The sequence below is a fragment of the Elgaria multicarinata genome, chromosome 9, assembly GCF_023053635.1.
Source record: "Elgaria multicarinata webbii isolate HBS135686 ecotype San Diego chromosome 9, rElgMul1.1.pri, whole genome shotgun sequence".
NCBI classification, from domain to species: domain Eukaryota; kingdom Metazoa; phylum Chordata; class Lepidosauria; order Squamata; family Anguidae; genus Elgaria; species Elgaria multicarinata.
In genome coordinates this window covers 28408692-28429129 of record NC_086179.1, presented here as the reverse complement: position 1 = coordinate 28429129, position 20438 = coordinate 28408692, and the positions used below count along the sequence as shown (strand labels likewise).

The 20438-nt window shown below is 43.2% G+C and overlaps 1 protein-coding gene across 2 annotated transcripts in view; it reads right to left on the bottom strand.

The window, feature by feature from the left end:
• The window catches only part of STAB2 (stabilin 2), a 114378-nt gene that overhangs the window by 31223 nt on the left and 62717 nt on the right, over positions 1-20438 (bottom strand). For both annotated transcript variants that reach the window (XM_063133394.1, XM_063133396.1), the window contains exons 40-50: positions 18381-18426; positions 17387-17463; positions 16329-16454; positions 15102-15175; positions 13759-13830; positions 7680-7799; positions 5082-5129; positions 4798-4881; positions 3326-3472; positions 1412-1552; positions 126-185 (exon numbers count right to left, since the gene is read on the bottom strand). In XM_063133394.1, coding sequence (XP_062989464.1) covers positions 126-185; positions 1412-1552; positions 3326-3472; positions 4798-4881; positions 5082-5129; positions 7680-7799; positions 13759-13830; positions 15102-15175; positions 16329-16454; positions 17387-17463; positions 18381-18426 — 995 coding nt within the window. The remainder of the gene's footprint in view (positions 1-125; positions 186-1411; positions 1553-3325; positions 3473-4797; positions 4882-5081; positions 5130-7679; positions 7800-13758; positions 13831-15101; positions 15176-16328; positions 16455-17386; positions 17464-18380; positions 18427-20438) is intronic.

The window sequence follows — 20438 nt, the reverse complement described above, 5'->3', positions numbered from 1 at the left end:
ATAGTTGTCAGCCTAGTTTTGGCTGACTGAAGTAAGTTCTCCCCAGAGGACCTGAGTGTGCAGGGCGGACTGTGTGGGAGAAGGTGATCCCGCAGGTAACCTGGACCCAAACCATGTAGTCTTACCTCTATCAAGTTGTAGAACATGATGTACCCATTTTGTGCTGCAACCATTTTGAGGGTTTCCTAGGAAGAGAAATCGTTTGCTAAGTTTATTTGCCTGTTTTGGAAACATAACACTAAGGTATTTTCACAAAGTAACAACATATGAGTTCTTACATGCTATAATATGGCTGTTGCTTTCAGAAACATATCTAATATTTCTATACTACCTTTCTGAAACCAACCAAGGTGGTTTATAAAAAGTCCAGAAAATTAAAAAAAAAACACCCATAATCAAATAAAAACATAGTAAAACCTTTAAAACAACCTCAAAAACTGTAACAATTAAAAACGTTAAGTTCAAAAGATGTGGCTCCCCCCCTCCATGGCTATGGGAAGGGTCTACATCATTTGGGACTATTTAATAATCCTTGTAACCACTGTGAGCATGAGCAGGAAGATGTGGAATCTTAAACCCATAGTCTCATCTACAGCTGCTGTTGAATCAATAGTCTGTTATATGTTTCTAGTGCTGGGATGGCAGGTGAAGATATGACCAATTTGGGACTAGTGGAAAAAGATATTGGGTTGGATCCAGATTTAGACATACCTAGGTAGACCTAATGAAATCAATGGGACTTATGTCTCATTGATTTCAATGTGTCTACTCTAAGTATGACTAATTCTGGATCCAACCCATAATATATTAACATCCATTAAACTTCACAAGTTTGTCATTTTTTTAATTAAAGGGCCAGCAGCACATGAACGCTTGTGTGCAAAAGGTAAGTGATTTTTAAAATTTAAAATCTACCCCCGATGGGCACAGTGCCCTGTGTGTGGCTCTCGGCTCCTCACGAGGAATTGCATGGAGACGGGTCAACCCACGGTGCCAGGCCACACGTTCAGCGGTCTTGGGCTCAGCTCGAGACCATGGAAAAACCAGGGCTAAGGGGGAAGGCGAGATTCTGGGGCAAGGGAGGGATCATCCCTCCCTGATCATGGGATCCCCTGTGCGTCATGTGGATGATCCTGGGGATCGCCCCAGGATTTCGCCCCATCTAGCTATGGCCTGGGTTAACTTGGGCCAGTCATTCTCTGTTGGCCTTCAGATTATTGCAAAAATCTTCTGGGCACCAGGTTGGGGAAGGCTGCTGTAGAACACTGCTCAATTCCCTCTTACAAGCTCCTTGCACTGCGATTTAGACAACACTCACAAAAAGTGACAGATATAAAATTGCCTACAAAGTAGTAAAGCATGATGAAACTACTGTCAATAAGTTGACAATCCCAAAGCAAATGGTACACACCTTTACAGGTGTTGATTGTCCAGGTGAGAACTCCTGAATCTTCTGTGGAACCAGGACCTTGTCTATGATATGCATTACCCCATTTGAGGTGATTACATCACTAGTTAAAATCTTAGCTTTGCCATTCAAAAAAACAGAATTCTGAAAACATAAACACACAAGACGAGGCAACATTATTTTAATGGACCTAGGATGCTTTAAAATAAGAAAATAAAACAAGAGAAACAGAACTGCACCTCGCCTAGCAATAAAAAGACAAAAATACACAATCATGTGTATAACAATATTAAGGATGTTTATTTAGATTAAGGATAAGTATGCCTATGATTACAACTTTAGTAACTTAAATAAAAGCATTAGATGAGTGAGTAAGTATTGCTTCAGGGATGTAGTCTGTAAGGAAGGCTACATAAATCCCAAGGACAGTGTAGGTGTCTTTGGGATTTATGTTGTATAAGATGCTGGGGTGGGTCTCTGATCAGGGCCTCTAATAACCAGTTAACAGCATTCAAGTACTTCAGAAGGCCAGGCAGATTGGGCTTTATAGATAGGGTGACCATATGGAAAGGAGGACAGGGCTCCAGTATCTTTAACAGTTGAATAGAAAAGGGAATTTCAGCAGGTGTCATTTGTATGCCTGCAGCACCTGGTGAAATTCCCTCTTCATCACAACAGTTAAAGCTATAGGAGCCCTGCCCTCTTTTGTATAGCTAGAGAGACCAGATACAACTCCTTGTATCTGTGTTGGGGAGAATATAAGAGCATCGTGTCCTTCCCTTGATTGTGTTTCAGCTACAACGATGAAAATTTGTACAACTGTAGTTTATGCTGATTCATATGACTTGTGTAGGAGAAGAAAACTGAATGGTAGAAAGGCACCTGAGGCGATAAGAACTGCCAACCGGATCAGACAATATCCATTCCAGTAGTATGTCTCTACTAATAGCTAATCTTGCATGTTTTAGAGACAGCATAAAACACTCCAGGGAATTAAGCAACAAAGTATTATTCCTCATACTTCTGCCAACTGAAATTTCATGAGAACTTATATGGCACTTCCCCCAATCTGGTGCCTCCCAGATGTTTTTGACTACAACTCCCAGCATTCCTAGATATTGGCTATGATGGCTGGGGCTGATGGGAGTCCAAACATCTCAGAGAGCACCACATTGGGGAAGTCTCATTTAGTATATGCTGATTTTGTTACCCTGGCACCAGATGCTAACAATGTCCTACACACAAGGCTGCCCTGAAAAAACACTGGACAACTGATGGATGATTCCTGTTGGTTTCTAATCATCAATGCTGAATAGCCTTCTTTTGAGCACCAATTCTTGGGTTTTTCTACATGAGGCTTTTAACCCATAATTTTACCAAGCCTTCTGCTTCTGGATTCTTTGCGGGATTAAGATCAGGTCATTACATGCGTTTTTCCCCCTGGGTTTTTTCTTTCTCTGCCTTTCTATAGTTCCATTACACAACCACTAGGTGGTGCTGTAACATAGCAGAATTGTGCAATTACATGAGGCTTCTATAATACCATTGAGAAAAACACCAGACTTTACTCATTAGGAATAAAACTGAGATAATAGTTGTAAAGCACAGAGAGGCCCTGGAGGATGATAACATCATGTTAAGGACCTGCAAAGTATCATGAATGAGCAATCATAAGCGTACAATAAAAGCCTTACCTAGAAAGGCTCATAATGTTATCCATCACCACATCCTATAGCTGCTTTCCCCAACCTGGTGCCCTCCATCATGTCCACTGGAGTTGGGGATGATGGCAGTTGCAGTCAAACACATCTGCAGGGCACCAGGTTGGGGAAGCCTGTCTTATAGTATTGCATCTCTCTTTTCTAAGAAGACAATGGAAGAAGGTATAATTATATATGGTCCCCAAAGCTGATTTACCTGTGAGAATGTGAACTTGAGCTGATCTCCCTGAAGTGTGGTGACAGTTTTTTCTGTTGTCATATCATTATAGAGCAGTCCCGTACAGGCTACTATATGGTAGCGAAGAATCTGGGGCATCACACCTCTTGATATCCAGTCCTTAAGCTTGAAAGCAAATCAGAAAACATAACAAGTGATGTAGGGGAAACTGCATATAGTGTGCACCACAAATATTGTTGCGTTTTTGCTGTCTGATTACTGTGAGTAGGACTAAAGCGACTCCCAAGAATGGTGAAGTGTAAACCTATGCATGTTTACTTAGAAGGCAGTCCACTTCCTAGAGCAGCCTTCCCCAATGTGGCACCATCCAGATGGTTTGAACTACAACTCCCATCATGCTCGAGGAAGATGAGATTAGTAGTCCAACCCATGGAGGGGGAAGGCTGGGGGATGCAGAGAGTTGTAGAGCCTTTTTCTGTCTAAACATGCATAGGATTGTGGCCTTAATGTCCTTCTGTGGCTGTCCTCCTGAATGGCCAAGGGTCAGTGTAGAAGTTAGAGGGCTAGACGAGACCTCACAGGGTGACGTTGATGCAGTCACAACCTCTCAGCCAAGCCTACCTCGTAAGATAGTTGTGAAAATAAATTGGGGGGGGCTGGGAGGGAAGAACCATATATGCTACTTCAGCTCCCTGGAAGAAAGGTGGCAAATAAACATAAACCGCTGTACTTCTGTATTACTGCTTCTGCAATGACTTTGCAAAGGTTGTTACGAATTCTGCTACCTTGTCTATTGAAGGAAATTGCTGTTGTTTAATTGAATTGCATTTTAATTAAATGGTTTGGCATGAATTTTGATAGGTAAACTATACTGTGATATTGTTTTGATATGAATTTGGCATGGCTATTGAGTTATTTTCTATTTATTGTTTGATATATTGTTTTTATATTGGATGATGATGATCCTTCCTTTTCTCTTGCAGGAGCCCAAGGTGGCTTTCATGGTCCTTCTCCTCTCCATTTTATCTTCACTACAACCCTGTAAGGTAGGTTAGGCTGAGTCACCCATTCAGCTTCATGGCTGACTGGGGAATAGAACCCAGGTCTCCCCAGTCCCAGTCCAGTACACTACACTGGCTCTTCCTGCTATCTGCTTTGGCTTTCTTTCAGGTAAGAAAAGAAGGTTACAAAATGAAATGAAATGAGTGGGTTGAAGATGGATCAAGCTTGGGGTGCATTCTCTCCCTCCAGCCCACTGCCAGGATCTAATGCAGGGTACTGGATTTGCTGCCTAGTAGGTGTGCCTGTTTACCTCCATTTATGCTCTATTGCATATTTCCAAATAAAGATTCCCTATGATTCCAGTGCTTTCTTATCGAAAAGGAAACTAAAAACTCAGTATACCTGTCCCTGAAGCTGCACTCCACTCGGGGAAGTGAGGAGTAACTAACAACGTATCGTTCAGCATAAAGAGTCTTTTGCTTGCTTACTTTTAATTCAGTTGTAAATGCTTCTCTGTTCGGTGCAAAAACAGTGAAAGGACCCATCCCTGAAATATCTCTGACACCTGCATCCTACAAAGAAGGAATGCAAAAAAAGTTAACATTTGAGTTAATGCCATTGTCAGGCAGTGGCACGTTCCAGACCTGCAGTGGGCTGCTGGATCGGAACAGCATTTTCCTTTGCAAAATTTTCAGAACATGTGTCTGAGCGCCCATCTAGATCAAGACTTGGGAAGTCATTCTTTCTACCACTAGATCATGATTCTTCTTACCATTAGAAATCCATTAAATCGAGTAGTGTTGAAATCCTTTGAGAGCTCCTATAAATAACAAAAACAGGCATTAGTAACCTCGAGACTGGATTACTACAATGAGCTCTATATGGGGCTAACCTTAAGGCTGCTCTTGAAGCTGGAGCTAGTGCAGAACGCAGCAGCTCAGCTGTTGTCGGGAGCTGCCTCTTTTCAGCACATAACTCCTTTGCTGCTCATTAGCTACCGGGCCAGGTTTAAGTTTCGGTACTAGTGTACAAAGCCCTAAATGGGTTGGGACCAGGATACTTGAGAGAGTGGCTTCTCCCTTACCAACCTGCCTGGTCACTGAGGTCATTGGAGGGCATGTTCCTTGTGGTTCCACATGGGCAGGATCTACACTATTCATTACACCGTTGTTTAAGTGCATTGTTGCGTCCTCCCTTGCTACGTTACAAAATGCAACTTGAGCCCAGTCAATCAAAATACCTTTTCTTCTATCGTTTTACCCCGGCACACTCTTCTTTAGAACGTTCTTCATTATGCTCATACCGGCTCTGAAGTAAACCTCCTTCTTCCAGTGACTCTGAGCTAGACCTGCCGGGATAAGCCGGCAGGGAGGCGGGGCGACGCGTAGGGAGGAGGGAAGCCCTGCAGCGTCTTAAAGGGGCCACGTGCGCCCCGAAAGATAAGCGTTTTTTTAAAAAAATTAAGCCGCTGTCCCCTCTTTCACCGCCCTCCCTCCCCCTCCCCCTCCCCCTCGTCGCGTTGTGCCAGCTCTCCCTCCCCTAGAAAAGCCCTCACTTGTCCTAATCAGGAAGCAAAGACCATGGTCACGAGACATGACTTTGAAAGACGGCATTGAATACAACGAAAGGTTGGGGCACATTGTTAGTTTTAAAATGATTTTAACAGAAAGTGGAACGGTTTTAAAAGTCAGAAGAAATGTAACAACAACAGCATCATGTGACTGCTGACGTCATCTCTGCCAACTTGTTACGTTTCATCTAGACAAGTGTAGACGGGCTCGTGGACCTTTGGCCCGAGTGGAGTCCACCAGGAGAAGAGCCTTTAGTGTGGTGGCCCCTTCTCTTTGGAACTCCCTGCCCTGGAGGTCAGGCAGGCACCAACACTAGGCTGGTGCCTCCTGAAACAACCTTTTCCGGGAAGCCTTCCTCAACTGACCTGCAACTGTTTTATTGGTCCTGTCTTTTAAACTGAACAATTTTAATTTAACTGTTTTTATATTCTTTCTTTTTACTGTTTTTTCCTATGTGCACTGCTATGGAATCTATTTTAGATATGAACCAGTATATAAATATTGTAAACAAACAAATAAACAACAACTACTAATGGAAATCATTGAAGGCAAAATGTAAATGTATGCAATCCTTGCAGAAATAATAGCCCATGTGGGTTGGCAAGAAATGCTGAGATCTAGGGCCTTAGCTAGATGGGGCGAAATCCCGGGGCGATCCCCAGGATCATCCCTGTGTGTCCACATGACACAGGGGATCCTGGGATCAGGGAGGGATGATCCCCCCCTTGCCCCAGAATCTCACCCTACACTTTAGCCTCACTTTTTCCACGTTTTCAGACTGAGCCCAAGACTGCAGAATGTGTGTGTGTGGCGGTTTGTCCCGGTTCTTCACGGTTCTTCGCGGTTCCTCACGAGGCGCTGGGACCTGCGTATGGGGTGCAGAACTCCTCAAGAGCACTGCGCCCATCAGGGGTGGGGTCAGGGGAGTGGGGATTTTTTTTAAAAAAAAACACCTTACCTTTGGTGCACGAACACTTGTGCGCATCTTCTTCTTTAAGAAAAAACAAAATAGCGGGCATGACGCCTCTCCCTATGAGGTCGTCGTATGCCATGTGTGAACAGAGGGGGAGATCTCGCGATTAAAATATTGCGGGATCTTCACCCCTCTGTTGCGCTAGACCGCTAGGTCTAGCTAAGGCTCTGAAGACACTTCAAGCTGTGAGTATCCCCGGCCCAGCAGCTGATGATGTTGCAAAGCTATCTAAAGGGATACAGCTACCCAGAAGCTTGTTGTGTATGAAGCAGGATATCACAGTATATGAGCAGCTGCTAATCTGCTATTTTGTGATGATTGGGTTGTTTCTCGAGCAGGGCCAGCATCAAGGGTAGGTATAGTGTGGGGTGCCTGCCAAGGACCCACACCCCAGCTGGGGCCCAGTGACAAGAGCCCCCTGAAGTTGCTCCTTCTCTTCAGTATTGCCACCTCCTCATTCACCTGGCTCTCACTCTGGCCCAGGCAGCATCAGTGATGGGAAAGAGAAGCAGCAGTAGATGCCACTGCCTGCTAGGTCATTGGCTGTCTGCCTGTCAAGCAAGCAGGCGGTAGCAATGACGAGAAAGAGGAAATGAAGCAATAGTACTTGGTGACAATGGCGGTGAGAAGGTCGCCTCACTGAGGGAGATGCCCATTGAGGGAGTCTTGCTCAAGGGCTCTCAAAAGCCTGGAGCCCACACTGCTTATCTCCTACTGCAAATCCCCACCCCCACCCCAGTGTCATTTTCTTTGGTGTAATTTGTTCAGTTGCTGCCAAGCATAGAGTTGTCTGGTAAGCATTCAATAAATAAAAAGAATGTTTCACCCAGGTGATGCTTCCTCTGCAAGTCAATCCATCTCCAACAAAACCGGGTCTACATCTACAGGTTCTTTCTGACTTTTCGGTATCGTTGCAGAGTGCGTTTTGTCCACAGCCACCATTATTCTGTTGGAAGGGAATGAGGATTAGACAAAACCTCCCCTGCAGAGCTGCATCTCAGCGCTACTTTAAAAGAGACAATCAAGTGGGGGGCTGAGGTGGGGAGGCAGAAGTTGGCCAAAGTGAAGCATCTCTAAGTTTCACTGATTCCAATGTGATGTGCCTGTTCCATAGCCACCGCTGCTTGTTCGTTCACTTAGGATGCAATCCTATGCCTCTTTAGACACAGAAAAAAGCCCTACAACTCCCAGCGCTTCCCAACCAGCGTAGTTATTTTTGCTGGGAGTTGTAGGACTTTCCCCCTGTCTAAATAAGCACTGGATTATTTCACCCTTACTCACTAGGCATGGGGATTCCTCTTGCAGCACCATAGAGCAGAGGTAACCAACACAGGAGGCCCAAAGACAACTTTTTTTTCTGGGCTACAGCTGCTAGCTGGCTATCACAGCAATTATTTGTTCTAGCCTTTCCCAACCTGGTGCCATCCAGATGTATTGGACTACAACACCCATCAGCCCCAGTCAGCATGGCCAATGATAAGGGATTATGGGTGTTGCCATAGAGGAAGGATCAAACTCTGTACAACTTCCAGGGTCCCCTCTTGCGCTGCAAGAAGGACCCGCACAAGGATGGCATGGTGGTTGAATATAGAACAACCCAGTCTTCCCCAATTTGGTGCCCTCCAGATGTGTTGGGCTACAATGCCCAGCATGCCCCAGCCAGCATGGGCAACAACTGGGAGTGCTGGGAACTGTAGTCCAAAACATATGGAGGGCACCATGTTGGTGAAGTTCCCAGCTAGCAGCTTTTGGATAGAAAAAAGGTTGCCTTTAGGCCTCCTGTGAACTGGGCCCCTGCCACACCTGCCATTACATTCCATACAGCCTTCCAAACTTCAATTGTCCCACCAGCTGGGAAAGAATGGCATTTTCTCTTATTGCTGCTTGAGTTTTGGGAAAATGCAGAACCTTTGAAACAGAAGTGCTTCCTTGAGTCATGTATGGATCCCAGAAGCAACTGATGCACGGCAAATGTACATGAGCTTTGCTACAAACTGATTATCTGGAAAGGCCTCTGAATGCAGGAGGCAGACACAATTGCAGGAAAATGTAAAATCTTTGCATGTAACAAATGCAGAAAGTGCTATATTATCTCCTTATCTGTTGTAGAACTTTGCTACAAAACGTAAGGAGAGAGAAAAAATCAGTGGTGCCCAGGTAACCAGTAGGAGTGGCAGAAGGTGGCATTTCTGAAAGCAGGGCCTTGACACTTGATCTCAAGGTCTTGATTTGTGTATGATTTATTCCAGTAGATAGAGATGAAAGCCTTTCCGTGAAGCCTTTCCCAGGGATTGGCTGGGTCACAGGCAGATGGCACGCTGCATGACAGTAATACAAGATGAGCTGTAAAATCATGTCCTAAAACCACTTTTGAAGCCAGAAATACACTTGCAAAATGAAGCCCACGCCCAGGAATTCAAGAACGCAGCTCTCCCCGCCTTCGAGTCCATTTCAGTTGTAGTTGCAGTTTGGGATTCAAGGGTCAAGCAGCTCCATCCTTATACCAGGCACAAAGGGCCCCATCACTCTTCGATTATGCCTGTACCAGAGCTGCTCTGCAAGAGCTCTTTTCACCATTTTGTTTTGTCTGTTCTTTTTCCCGTTTGCACGCAAAGAACAACACTGGAGCGAGGATGGACCAAAGGCAATATCAAAAGGGAAATCAAAGCACTTGACTCGTGAGGAAGCATCTCCACTTGCTTCTTGAAAAAGCAAGCTGGCATGCCTCCTTGCAAACACATTTACTCATGGATATGTGCTCCAGTTTGCCATTCAAACAGAAAGGACAGCAGAGCATAAGACAAGCTGTGCTGGATCAGATCTAAGGCCTATATAGCCTAGCATTCTCTTTTGCACAGTGGCAACCAGATGCCCCGGTGGGAAGCCCCAAAGCAGCCTTGAGGACAATCACTCTCACCTACTGTTGGTCTCAAGAAAGTGGTATTCAGAGATGTACTGCTTCTGATACTAGAGGTAACGTAGAGCCATCGTGACTAGTAAACACTGATAGTCCAATCCTCCATGAATTTGTCCTGTTACAGCCATCTAAGCCCATGGCCATCAACATATATTTGGAGTGGACAGTCTCTCTCGGAGGACTCATCTTTACCAGGTAAGCTGTAGTTCCTTGAGAAGGGCAGGAAAGGGTCTTTCCTCAAAAGCAAGGAGGGCTTGATGGAACCCCCCTTCTCCTTCGCTCAGTCACTGCCTCACCTATCTGCAGTATGAAGAAGTATTTCTTTCGTGTGCACAGAATTTCCCACCATTCTACTTCATTGGATGACTCTAAGGTCTAATCTACACCAAGCAGGATATTGCACTATGAAAGCGGTATGTGTCAATGGGCCATACAGTTGTCAGTGCACTTCAATACTGCTATAAAGCAATATTGTGGCTTCTGCCTTTTATATACCACTTTCATATCGCTTTCATAGTGCATTATCCTGCTTGGTGTAGATTAGGCCTAACTCTCCTGTACAACTTGAGGCCACAAACACATGCTTTGCAGAGAAGAGGCAGGAGAGAAGGGTACTTCATCCTTCCCCTGGCTGATCCCTTTCTGTCACTAGTTGTTCTTCTTTCAGACAAGTGGAAACAAGTTGTTTCAGACAAGTTGTTGTTCTTTCAGACACTGATGGTGCTATATAAATAATAATAATAATTTCAGACAAGTGGAAATGCAAGGGAAACACAGGCCTGGAGGTTGGGCATGGAATATGAGCTTGTCCAAAGCAAAGCAGAGAGAGCGCCTTCTCCCTTACCAACTGACTGGTCACTGAGGTAATCTGAGGACATGTTCCTGGTGGCTGTATATTGACCTATGGTCTGATTGGAGTTCACCAGGAGCAGAGCCTTTCAGTGGGGTGGCCCCTGCCCTTGGAGGTCAGGCATGCGCCAATGTTGTGTTGCCTTTGACACTTCCTGAAATCGTAATTGTTTCAGGAAGCTTTCCATGAGTGACTGGCTGTGGTTATACCAGAACTCAGGAATTATCAGAATTCTGTTCTTTTAAAGATAGTAATTTTAATAAAGTGTTTTTATTCTTTTATTCTGTCTGTTGTTCACCACTCTGAAATGTTTTGAATGTAGAGTGGTATATAAATATTGTAAATAAAATAAATAAATAAAAGCAGTGTGTAGGAGGGGCGTTTGCAAGAAAATCAACACATTGATCGTGCTCCTGCCCAAACCTTCTCCACTGTAAATTGTGCTCTCTTGTGGCACAGGTTTGCACAGGAGAAGTATGTTGCGTGTTTTGGACTCAGTGGGGTGCTTAGCACTGTATGACTGCAAGGTGGATGCTATAGAACAGGATGTCAAAAACATTTTTAGCCCAAGACCGGCATTCAATTTTGGGGAATCTCTCAGGGGCCATATTCTGGGGTAATGCCCCAAATACCATGACATTTTAGGTTAAAGGTCTTGCTGCCAGCAACTAAGTCTTAGGAGGGGCATTTCAGTCTTTTAGAAAGGAGGGGGAATTACACAAAAGCTGGGAAACCACCAAACAATTGGCAGTAAGGGGGAAGAGGAGTGGCCATCTAGGGAGTCCCAGAAGGCCAGATTGGGAGCTGCAGAACATGGGCCTGTGGTCCAACACTCTTAAGAAGATAAGACCAGCCATGTTGGATCAGGCCAAGGATCCATCTAGTCCAGCACTCTGTTCACACAGTGGCCAACCAGCTGTTGACCAGGAATCCACAAGCAGGACATGGTGCAACAGTACAGTCCCACCCATGTTCCCCAGTAACTGGTGTATATAGGCTTCCTGCTTCTGATACTGGAGGTAGCACATAGCCATCAGAACTCCAGAAATTTATCCAATCACCTTTTAAAGCGAACCAAATTGTGGCCATCGCTACATCTTGTAGTAATGAATTCCATAGTTTAACTCTGTGCTGCATGAAGAAATCCTGCTGTAGGTTAATTTCAAAGAAGAGATGCTCAGGACTCAATCCTTCCTTGAGAATCTTCAAACCAGAAAGTCATTTTCCCTGATCTCTGTGGCATGGCTGCAGGCACTCAGTGGAGACTGGTGGCTCTGATATCACTGGGGAGGAGAATCTGCTCCGGGTTTCAGTCAGGACCAGTCCGCACCTTGGATGGCTCCTTTAGAATTCTGACAGGTTCTGATTGAAACCTGGAACGGATTCACTGCCCCATTGACATTGGCGCCACCAGCCTCCACTGGGTGAAAGAAATGCACCAAGCTGATCCTGGTAAGCCCTTGTTCAAATTAAATCTTGAGCAATTTCAGAAAGTTGGCTGCACATCCATGCACAGCTGGTATACAAGTGAATGGCAGACAGGTGCAAGGCTAATATGTGAGTTAATAGCTCTTTCAGAATGCAGGAGTTCCACATCAATGCATAAGAGATGTTAAAAAGTGCCTGTCAGGAAATTATTATTATTATTATTATTATTATTATTATTATTATTATTATTATTATTTATTTATTTATATAGCACCATCAATGTACATGGTGCTGTACAGAGTAAAACAGTAAATAGCAAGACCCTGCCGCATAGGCTTACAATCTAATAAAATCATAGTAAACAATAAGGAGGGGAAGAGAATGCAAACAGGTACAGGGTAGGGTAAGCAGGCACAGGGTAGGGAAAAACTAACAGTAGAAAGTAACAGTAGAAGTCTGCACAACATCAAGTTTTAAAAGCTTTAGGAAAAAGAAAAGTTTTTAGTTGAGCTTTAAAAGCTGTGGTTGAACTTGTAGTTCTCAAATGTTCTGGAAGAGCGTTCCAGGCGTAAGGGGCAGCAGGCGAAAATGGACGAAGCCGAGCAAGGGAAGTAGAGGCCCTTGGGCAGGCGAGAAACATGGCATCAGAGGAGCGAAGAGCACGAGCGGGGCAATAGTGTGAGATGAGAGAGGAGAGATAGGAAGGAGCTAGACCGTGAAAAGCTTTGAAGGTTAACAGGAGAAGTTTATATTGGATTCTGAAGTGAATTGGAAGCCAATGAAGAGATTTCAGAAGCGGAGTAACATGGTTGGAGCGGCGTGCTAAGAAGATGATCTTTGCGGCAGAGTGGTGAACAGAAACCAACGGGCTGATGTGAGAAGAAGGAAGGCCAGAGAGAAGAAGGTTGCAGTAGTCCAACCGTGAAATAACCAGTGCATGAACAAGCGTCTTGGCAGAAGAGACAGACAAAAATGATCGAATCCTGGCAATATTATACAGGAAAAATCGACAAGATTTAGCTACTGCCTCAATATGAGGAATAAAAGAGAGCGAGGAGTCGAAGATAAAGCCAAGGCTACGAGCTTCCTTGACCGGAGTAAGCGTAACATCATTGACAGTAAGAGAGAATGAGAGATGAGGAGAAGGTTTAGGAGGAAAAACAAGCAATTCAGTCTTTGCCATGTTAAGCTTCAAGCGACGATGAAGCAGCCAAGCTGAGATATCTGAAAGACATGCCGAGAGACGATCGTGAACATCAGGAGAAAGTTCCGGAGATGACAGATATAGTTGTGTATCATCGGCGTACAGATGATATTGGAGACCATGAGATTGAATAAGCTTGCCCAAGGGCAACATGTATAAGGAAAACAACAACGGGCCAAGCACCGAGCCTTGCGGAACCCCTACTGAAAGGGGAAAGGAGGAAGACGAGCTGCCATTAGTCAACACGCTGAAAGAGCGACCCGCTAGATAGGAGGCAAACCAGTTATAGACAGAGCCACAAAATCCAAGGTCATGAAGGGAATCTAAGAGAAGATCATGATCAACCGTGTCAAAGGCTGCAGTTAGATCAAGGAGAATAAGAGGAGATCAAGGAGATCAAGGAGATCAAGGAGAATAAGAAATGACTTGGATCTCTGCTGAAGAAGTATGAGACACACATCAACAGCACTGTCAATCAAAAACTGGACTGATATGAATGTACTCACAATTAAACATCGACTGATGTAGCTGCATGTTTTGCCATCACCAGAATATCCGTTTAAACAATTACACGCTGCCTGCCAGGGTAAGGAAACAACCCATGTCAAAATATTACTTAAGTCCTTTCAAGCAATTCATATAATTGGCTATGCTTATGTGTACAGAAAATAAATAGGACACAGAACAATCATTCTAGCCTCTTCAGAGATGACATCTAATTTATACCTTTGCTTTTCTCATCTGCAAAGCACAAAATCTAACTATATTTCTCCTTGTTTCTAAGTGCCAGTGCATTTAATCAAGCTGAAAGAGCTGAGATCCCACAGACTTTCTCAGTCTTATTATTTATTTATTTTTATAGAAAATGTTGTGATAACAACCTTCCAGGTTTGAGGTCTTTACTTGTCACTGCAATTTACCTTATATAGCTCAGTATGAATACAAATACTCAAGAGACCTGGTTACCCAGGCAACTTACTTTTATTTAGGCTATGAAGGCATGTCTTAGAATCCTCAAAACATGAGCTTTGATTTCGTTTTTACTGTATTTTGGACTTTATAATATGATATGTCTTTTATGTCTGTATTTATTTAATAAAAGTATTTTATCCCATTCCTCATCCAAAAAGCTCCTGGAGTGGTTTATATATAATCATAATAACTCCCCCGCCCCCTGTCTTTGGAGATCATACTGTGTAATGAGATCCTTCACTATGTTCTAAGTATAATTAAATAAAACAAGATCAACCTTCCTGGTGCCCTCTTTAAGTGTTGGGTTGCAACTCCCATAAGAACAGCCATGCTGGATCAGACCAAGGGTCCATCCAGCACTCTGTTCACACAGTGAGCAACCAGCTGTTGACCAGGGACCCACAAGCAGGATATGAATGCAAAACCACCGTCACACACATGTTCCCCAGCAACTGGTGTACATAAGGCATACTGCCTCTGATACTGAAGGAAGCACTTAGCCATCAAGGCTAGTAGCCATTGATAGACTCCTCCTCCAGGACTTTATATAACCCCCTTTCAAAGCCATCCAAATTGGTGACCATCAATACATCTTTTGGTAATGAATTCCATAGTTTAACTCTGCACTGTGTGAAGAAACACTTCCTTTCATCTGTCCTTAATCTTCCACCAATCAGCTTCATGGAATGACCCTGGGTTCTAATATTATGGAAGAGGGAGAAAATTGTCTCCCAACCCATGCTGGCTGGGAATGATGGGATTTGCAGTCTGACACATGTGGAGGACACTTTCTTGGGACAAGCTATTCTAAAGTTGATGATTCATCACTAATTATTGCTTGCTATGTGCATTAATATGCGATGGAGACATTGCTCACCTGATTGGGCCCAGTATGAGTGCACTCCGCATTTTTATCACATCCACCATTATTCTGCAAGCAGGGGTTGATTTCTATATGTGACCAAACAATGACAGGAGAAAAAGGGTGAATACTGTAGCAGAAACATTTGTAAACTGCCCAGAGAGCTTCAGCTATGGGGCGGTATATAAATGCAATAAATAAATAAATAAATAAATAAATAAAAATATATGCTGTCAATTAAATGTACTTTTTTCCAGTCATTCTTTCTGGGTTTTTTTTAACCTAATAATAATCCCTCTAAAGAACTTTGCTTTGGTTTGGCCAGAAGTGCAAAATAGGAGGATGATATTTGAAGTAGCTCATAATGGGAGCATTCTACATTTTCCTTGAAGGAAAGCTACAACATAATCCAAAGCCAATTCAAATCTTTTCCCTGATGAATAAGCTTTTCAGACACTTTGAGTTTTTGACATGGAGGCACTTTGAGACAAACCATATGAAATATGAAATGGTGAATTGTGAAATGGTTCCAACCTGTCATACTTCCTTGTTCTGAACATGTCAACCACCCCTAAAAACAGATCATGACTGTGTAATGGTGGGCCTGTTCAGAAAACACGCTAAGCCATGGTTAGGCCACAAACTCTTTTGCAGCAAATGGTTAGTGAATGTGTTTAAAACATGGTTATGTAGCCACCATGGTTAGGAATGGTTCACATGATAGGCTATGTCATGGTCCAAATGACACGCTGAATCATGTTTAGTTTAAAATGCTTAACCACCATAGCTTAGCATGTCATCTGGCCAGGGTCAATATTGTCTATGGCTAAGGTCCTGATTCTTGGGGTCAAGTCAGAAAATCAGCAGTCCCTGCTCAGTTGCAACCTGATTGTAGCCCCATGTATTCCTGCAGGCAATCAAAACAGGGCCATGTGAGTGTCTGGACAATCCCTAATCTTGGGAGTAGCTAATATGTGTCTCTTTAAAAGAAATTAGCCATGGTTTATATCACAATGTATTAATACACACAATACATGCAATATGTAGACCAGCCTTGTCCAACCTGGTACCCTTCAGATGTGTTTGACGACATCGCCCAGCATTCCTGGCCATTGGCCATGCTAGCCAAGGCTGATGGGAGTTGTGGTCCAATACATCTGATTGGGGAAGGATGACAAAGAATCAACATTGCTGGCTATTTCTCAATTTCATACAGTCTGTAGGCATATAGTGAGCACTTACGTAAGCAGACTATGCCATCTCCAGTGTAACCTGCTTTGCAAACACATACTCTGTTTCCTGGAGTGGTACGTCTACATTCTGCATTGGCAGAGCAACCTCCATTGCTGATTTCGCATGCATTGATAGCTGTAAAAACACATAAAATATAAGCAATGGTTGCAATCCTCAAACCACTAAGAGCAATTTCACATTGTCTATGCAGTAGCAAACACAGGTTTGCCAAAATACACTTGATAGAAAAATGCAGCCCAAGTTCTCTGGCAAGCTTACCTATATACATTTGCAAACATGGATTTGTGTACCTTTAAAACACTGTGTATTAACAGCCCAATACTACTTGGGATGTGAAAGACTACAATGTCCCATATGATCCTGCCAAGGTTTTAGATCTTTGGAGGAGGCCCTTCTCTTGGTTCTGCTGCTATTGGAGACATGTCTGGTGGAGACATGAGAGAGGATCTTCTTGGTGGCTGCTCCCAGAGTAGACCCATTGAAATGAATGGGACTTAAGTTAGAGACTAACTTAAGTCCCATTCATTTCAAAGGGTGTAATCTAAGTAGGATTTTACCCATTGGACAATTTGTTTGGTCCCTATGCTCTGTCCAAGGTCCTGAAAGTTCTGCTACAAATTTATCTTGTCTTCAAGCAACCAAACCTTGATCAAACTCTACCTGTCTGTTCTCTCCTTCCACTCCAGCATGGCATGCCAGAGTTGTACTTTTCTAACTCCTGAGCTTTTCATTGCCGGGACAGGACAAATCATGCAGCATATTCCAGTTGTCAAAGATATCTACTGTTTCTTTTACCCAAATCTGTATTTACTTAAAAAAAAACACCCAACTTCATTTTAAATGAATTGGGAATGATTCCTGTTCTCAAATGATCACATGAAAATGATCCCACCTCCTACCACAACAACTCCCTTGTGAATAATAGAGAACAACTGTTATTGGGAAGATTAAAATATAATAAATAATTACATAATGCATACATAAAATAAAGATTTCTGACCCAGCTAACATGATCTTTTCAATGGAAAAGAATGAAGTTCACTTGCCTGTACAATATGTCCCATTCCCTTTAAACCCAGCTGCACAGTGGCAATACACTGCACTGTTGAGATTGCGAAAGCAGCTAAGATGGAAAAAAAGAAGGAGTTTATAACACACCAAAACTAAATCCAATTCCATAGCATCACTACTGCTCTTTCAAACCATATTCCTAAACAGTTAGTGAACCCCCGAATAACAAAAAGTTAGTAAACTCCCATGTAGTTCAAGAGGCAGAAAAACCTGGTATACTTTAGATGCCTCCAGAAAATGCATTTGTTCACCTTGGCTTCCTCTGGCTTAAAATTTATTAACTGCAATTGATCATATGTTGCTTTATCTTTTATTGTTACTGTAGTTGAAATGTGATTTTTAATATTTATATGTAAACTGCTTCAAGATTTTATTATATTAAGCAGTAGATGTTATCAATCAATCAATCAATCAATGCATCAATAAAAAGAGAGAAATAATGCAACAAAATGTTACAGTGTGGAGTGTTGCTGTTCAGGAGTCCAGCCACTCCATTCTATCTCCTTTTCTATCCTCCCCACAATGATCAGAATTCAGTGGTCGTTAACCATGCTCAGTAGGGAGGTACACACGGCTATAGCAGCAGCAACAAGAATAAAAACAAAGTTTGGAACCAGTTCAGATTTGAGGAGGAGACTCGTGTCAGTTAATTCACTATTTTGAACTGGTTTGTGTATGGCTTAAAAAACACCACCACCTATAATCTGATTTAAATAATTTTATGCCAATTTATTTGATTTGGGGTTAAAAATTGTATTATATGTACTTTTACTATGTAAACTGCCTTGTGAAAACTATGTCCTAAAATGTGGCATACAAACAAGTTAAATTAATAATGAAATTAGATCTAATCTTTATATCCACCCTCCCCACTGCACACTCCCTTCAAATTTATTGCTCTAGTCTCTGGGGAAAGGTTCTCTCTGAATGTATGCTAGCTCTTATTAATTAGTTGGATGTAATACATACTTGGCACTGGTGTGGCAGGTACCATTGCATTCATCATCATTGATTGCTGGGGGGCCAAAAAATAGAAAGAAGGAAAATGCCTTTTGTTAGCGAACAGTCTGCAATCATAAATTGATAGCCTTCCCTTTCCCCTTTCTCCTGCCTATCCAAGATCTCATCTAAGTATACAAATTTTCCTGAGTTCTACCACTTCAGACTTGAGATGGGAGATCACAAGTCTCAATGCTTCTCCATCCCTGCATTAGAATAGAGAAGAAATGGCACTCTTCTCCTGTATATGAGCTTTTTATATTTGTACGGGAGCATAATTGAATTCACTTGATATATGACTGTACTGCACATGTAAAAATGCTGTTATTTAGATTGTAGTGATTTCACCGTTATGACACCGAACACACTGGTGGCGCTCAATAAAAATTACATAGTAGTACCAGTTAATATGTCTTTTAATTGATTGCTCTAGAAAAGTTGCTGTCCACTCCAAGGGTGCTTCTAAGCAGGGATGGCCCAAGACATTTTGCTGCCTGAAGCAATGAACAAGATGGCATCTCTCAAATTCCATGCAGAAAAGTCAACTGGATGCATCTGTCTTCAACAGTAGTGTTGGGACAGCATCCTCCACTGCACTTGGAGACATCAAGCTAACTAACTTAGGTGGTGCTGAGCAGGCTTCATGGCTCACAGGTTTTCCCTCCAACTCACCTTACTGCCACCCCCCAGCATTTGCTGCCTGAGGCAACTTCTTCACTCTGCCTAATGATAGGGCTGGCCCTGCATTCATCCCCAGCCCCAGGTGTTAGTCATCCCATACATGAAACTAAGGGTGGGCAGTATGATTTTTTGTTCTGATCCGTGTAAATCCAACCAGCAGGCAACAGGATGGGTCAGCTTTCTTCGCCTTGTGAGCTTGGTTCCCTCAGACATCTTGACTACAATTCTAAACATACCCATCCAGTAAGGAGGGCACCAGGTTAGGGAAGGCTGCCATAGGTCATGTAGTCTAATTCGCATTGCAGGAGAATTGCTGGGAATACTTTCAATCTCTGTTTTGACTGATAGCAGTGTAGTGATGGCCACCAATTTGGATGGCTTTGAAAGGGGGTTAGATAAATTCCTGGAGGAGAAGGCGTTCAGTGGCTACTAGTCCTGACGGCTATGTAGTACCTCCAGTATGAGAGGCGGTATGCCTGTGTACACCAGTTGCTGGGGAACATGGGCAGGAAACTGCTGTTGCACTCATGTCCTGTTTGTGGGATTCCCACAGGAAGCTGCTTGGTGACTGTGTGAACAGAATGCTGGATTAGATGGACCCTTAGTCTGATCTAGCATAGTTCTTCTTATGTTTTTAACCAGCGAGCCAGTGTGGTGTAGTGGCTAAAGTGTTGGACTGGGAGTCCGGAGATCTGGGTTCTAGTCCCCACTCGGCCATGGAAACCCACTAGGTGACTTTGGGCCAGTCACAGACTCTCAGCCCAACCTACCTCACAGGTATAAAATGGAGAAGAGTATTATGTATGCTTTGGATTCCTTGGAGGAAAAACATTGGGATATAAATGCAATAATAAAATAATAAATAATAATAAATGCTGGAAGCTCTTCTTTCAATGAGCACTAAGTCCCTGAATGTCTTAATTACATTTACACTTCTCATGACTGTCCTTTTGCCCTGTCATCTTTCTGAACCTGTTTGTAGTCTTGTTGCTTAATTGTGATGTGGAAACTACTTGCTCTCCATGAACTGTTGGCTAGAATGGTGAATGCACAGGTCATATCAACATGCTCTCTTGCTTCTCTCTGCCATCAGGACCCATGATAAGCTCACTCTCAGGAACTACACATGCCTCATTAGTAGAAATAGGAGATGTGTGTAGGTATGACTTTGTGTGTGGGTACATCTTGGTGTTTGTGCGCACGCACATATGTGAGCATCTTTGTCTCTGTGTCAGTTTCAGTAGAAGACACGATCATTTCCAAGGCAGGAGGGCAGGCAATATTTGGAGGGCTATGGCTAAGGGGAAAACAAGTGTCCAGAAAGAATGTAGGCAAAATGAGCATGAG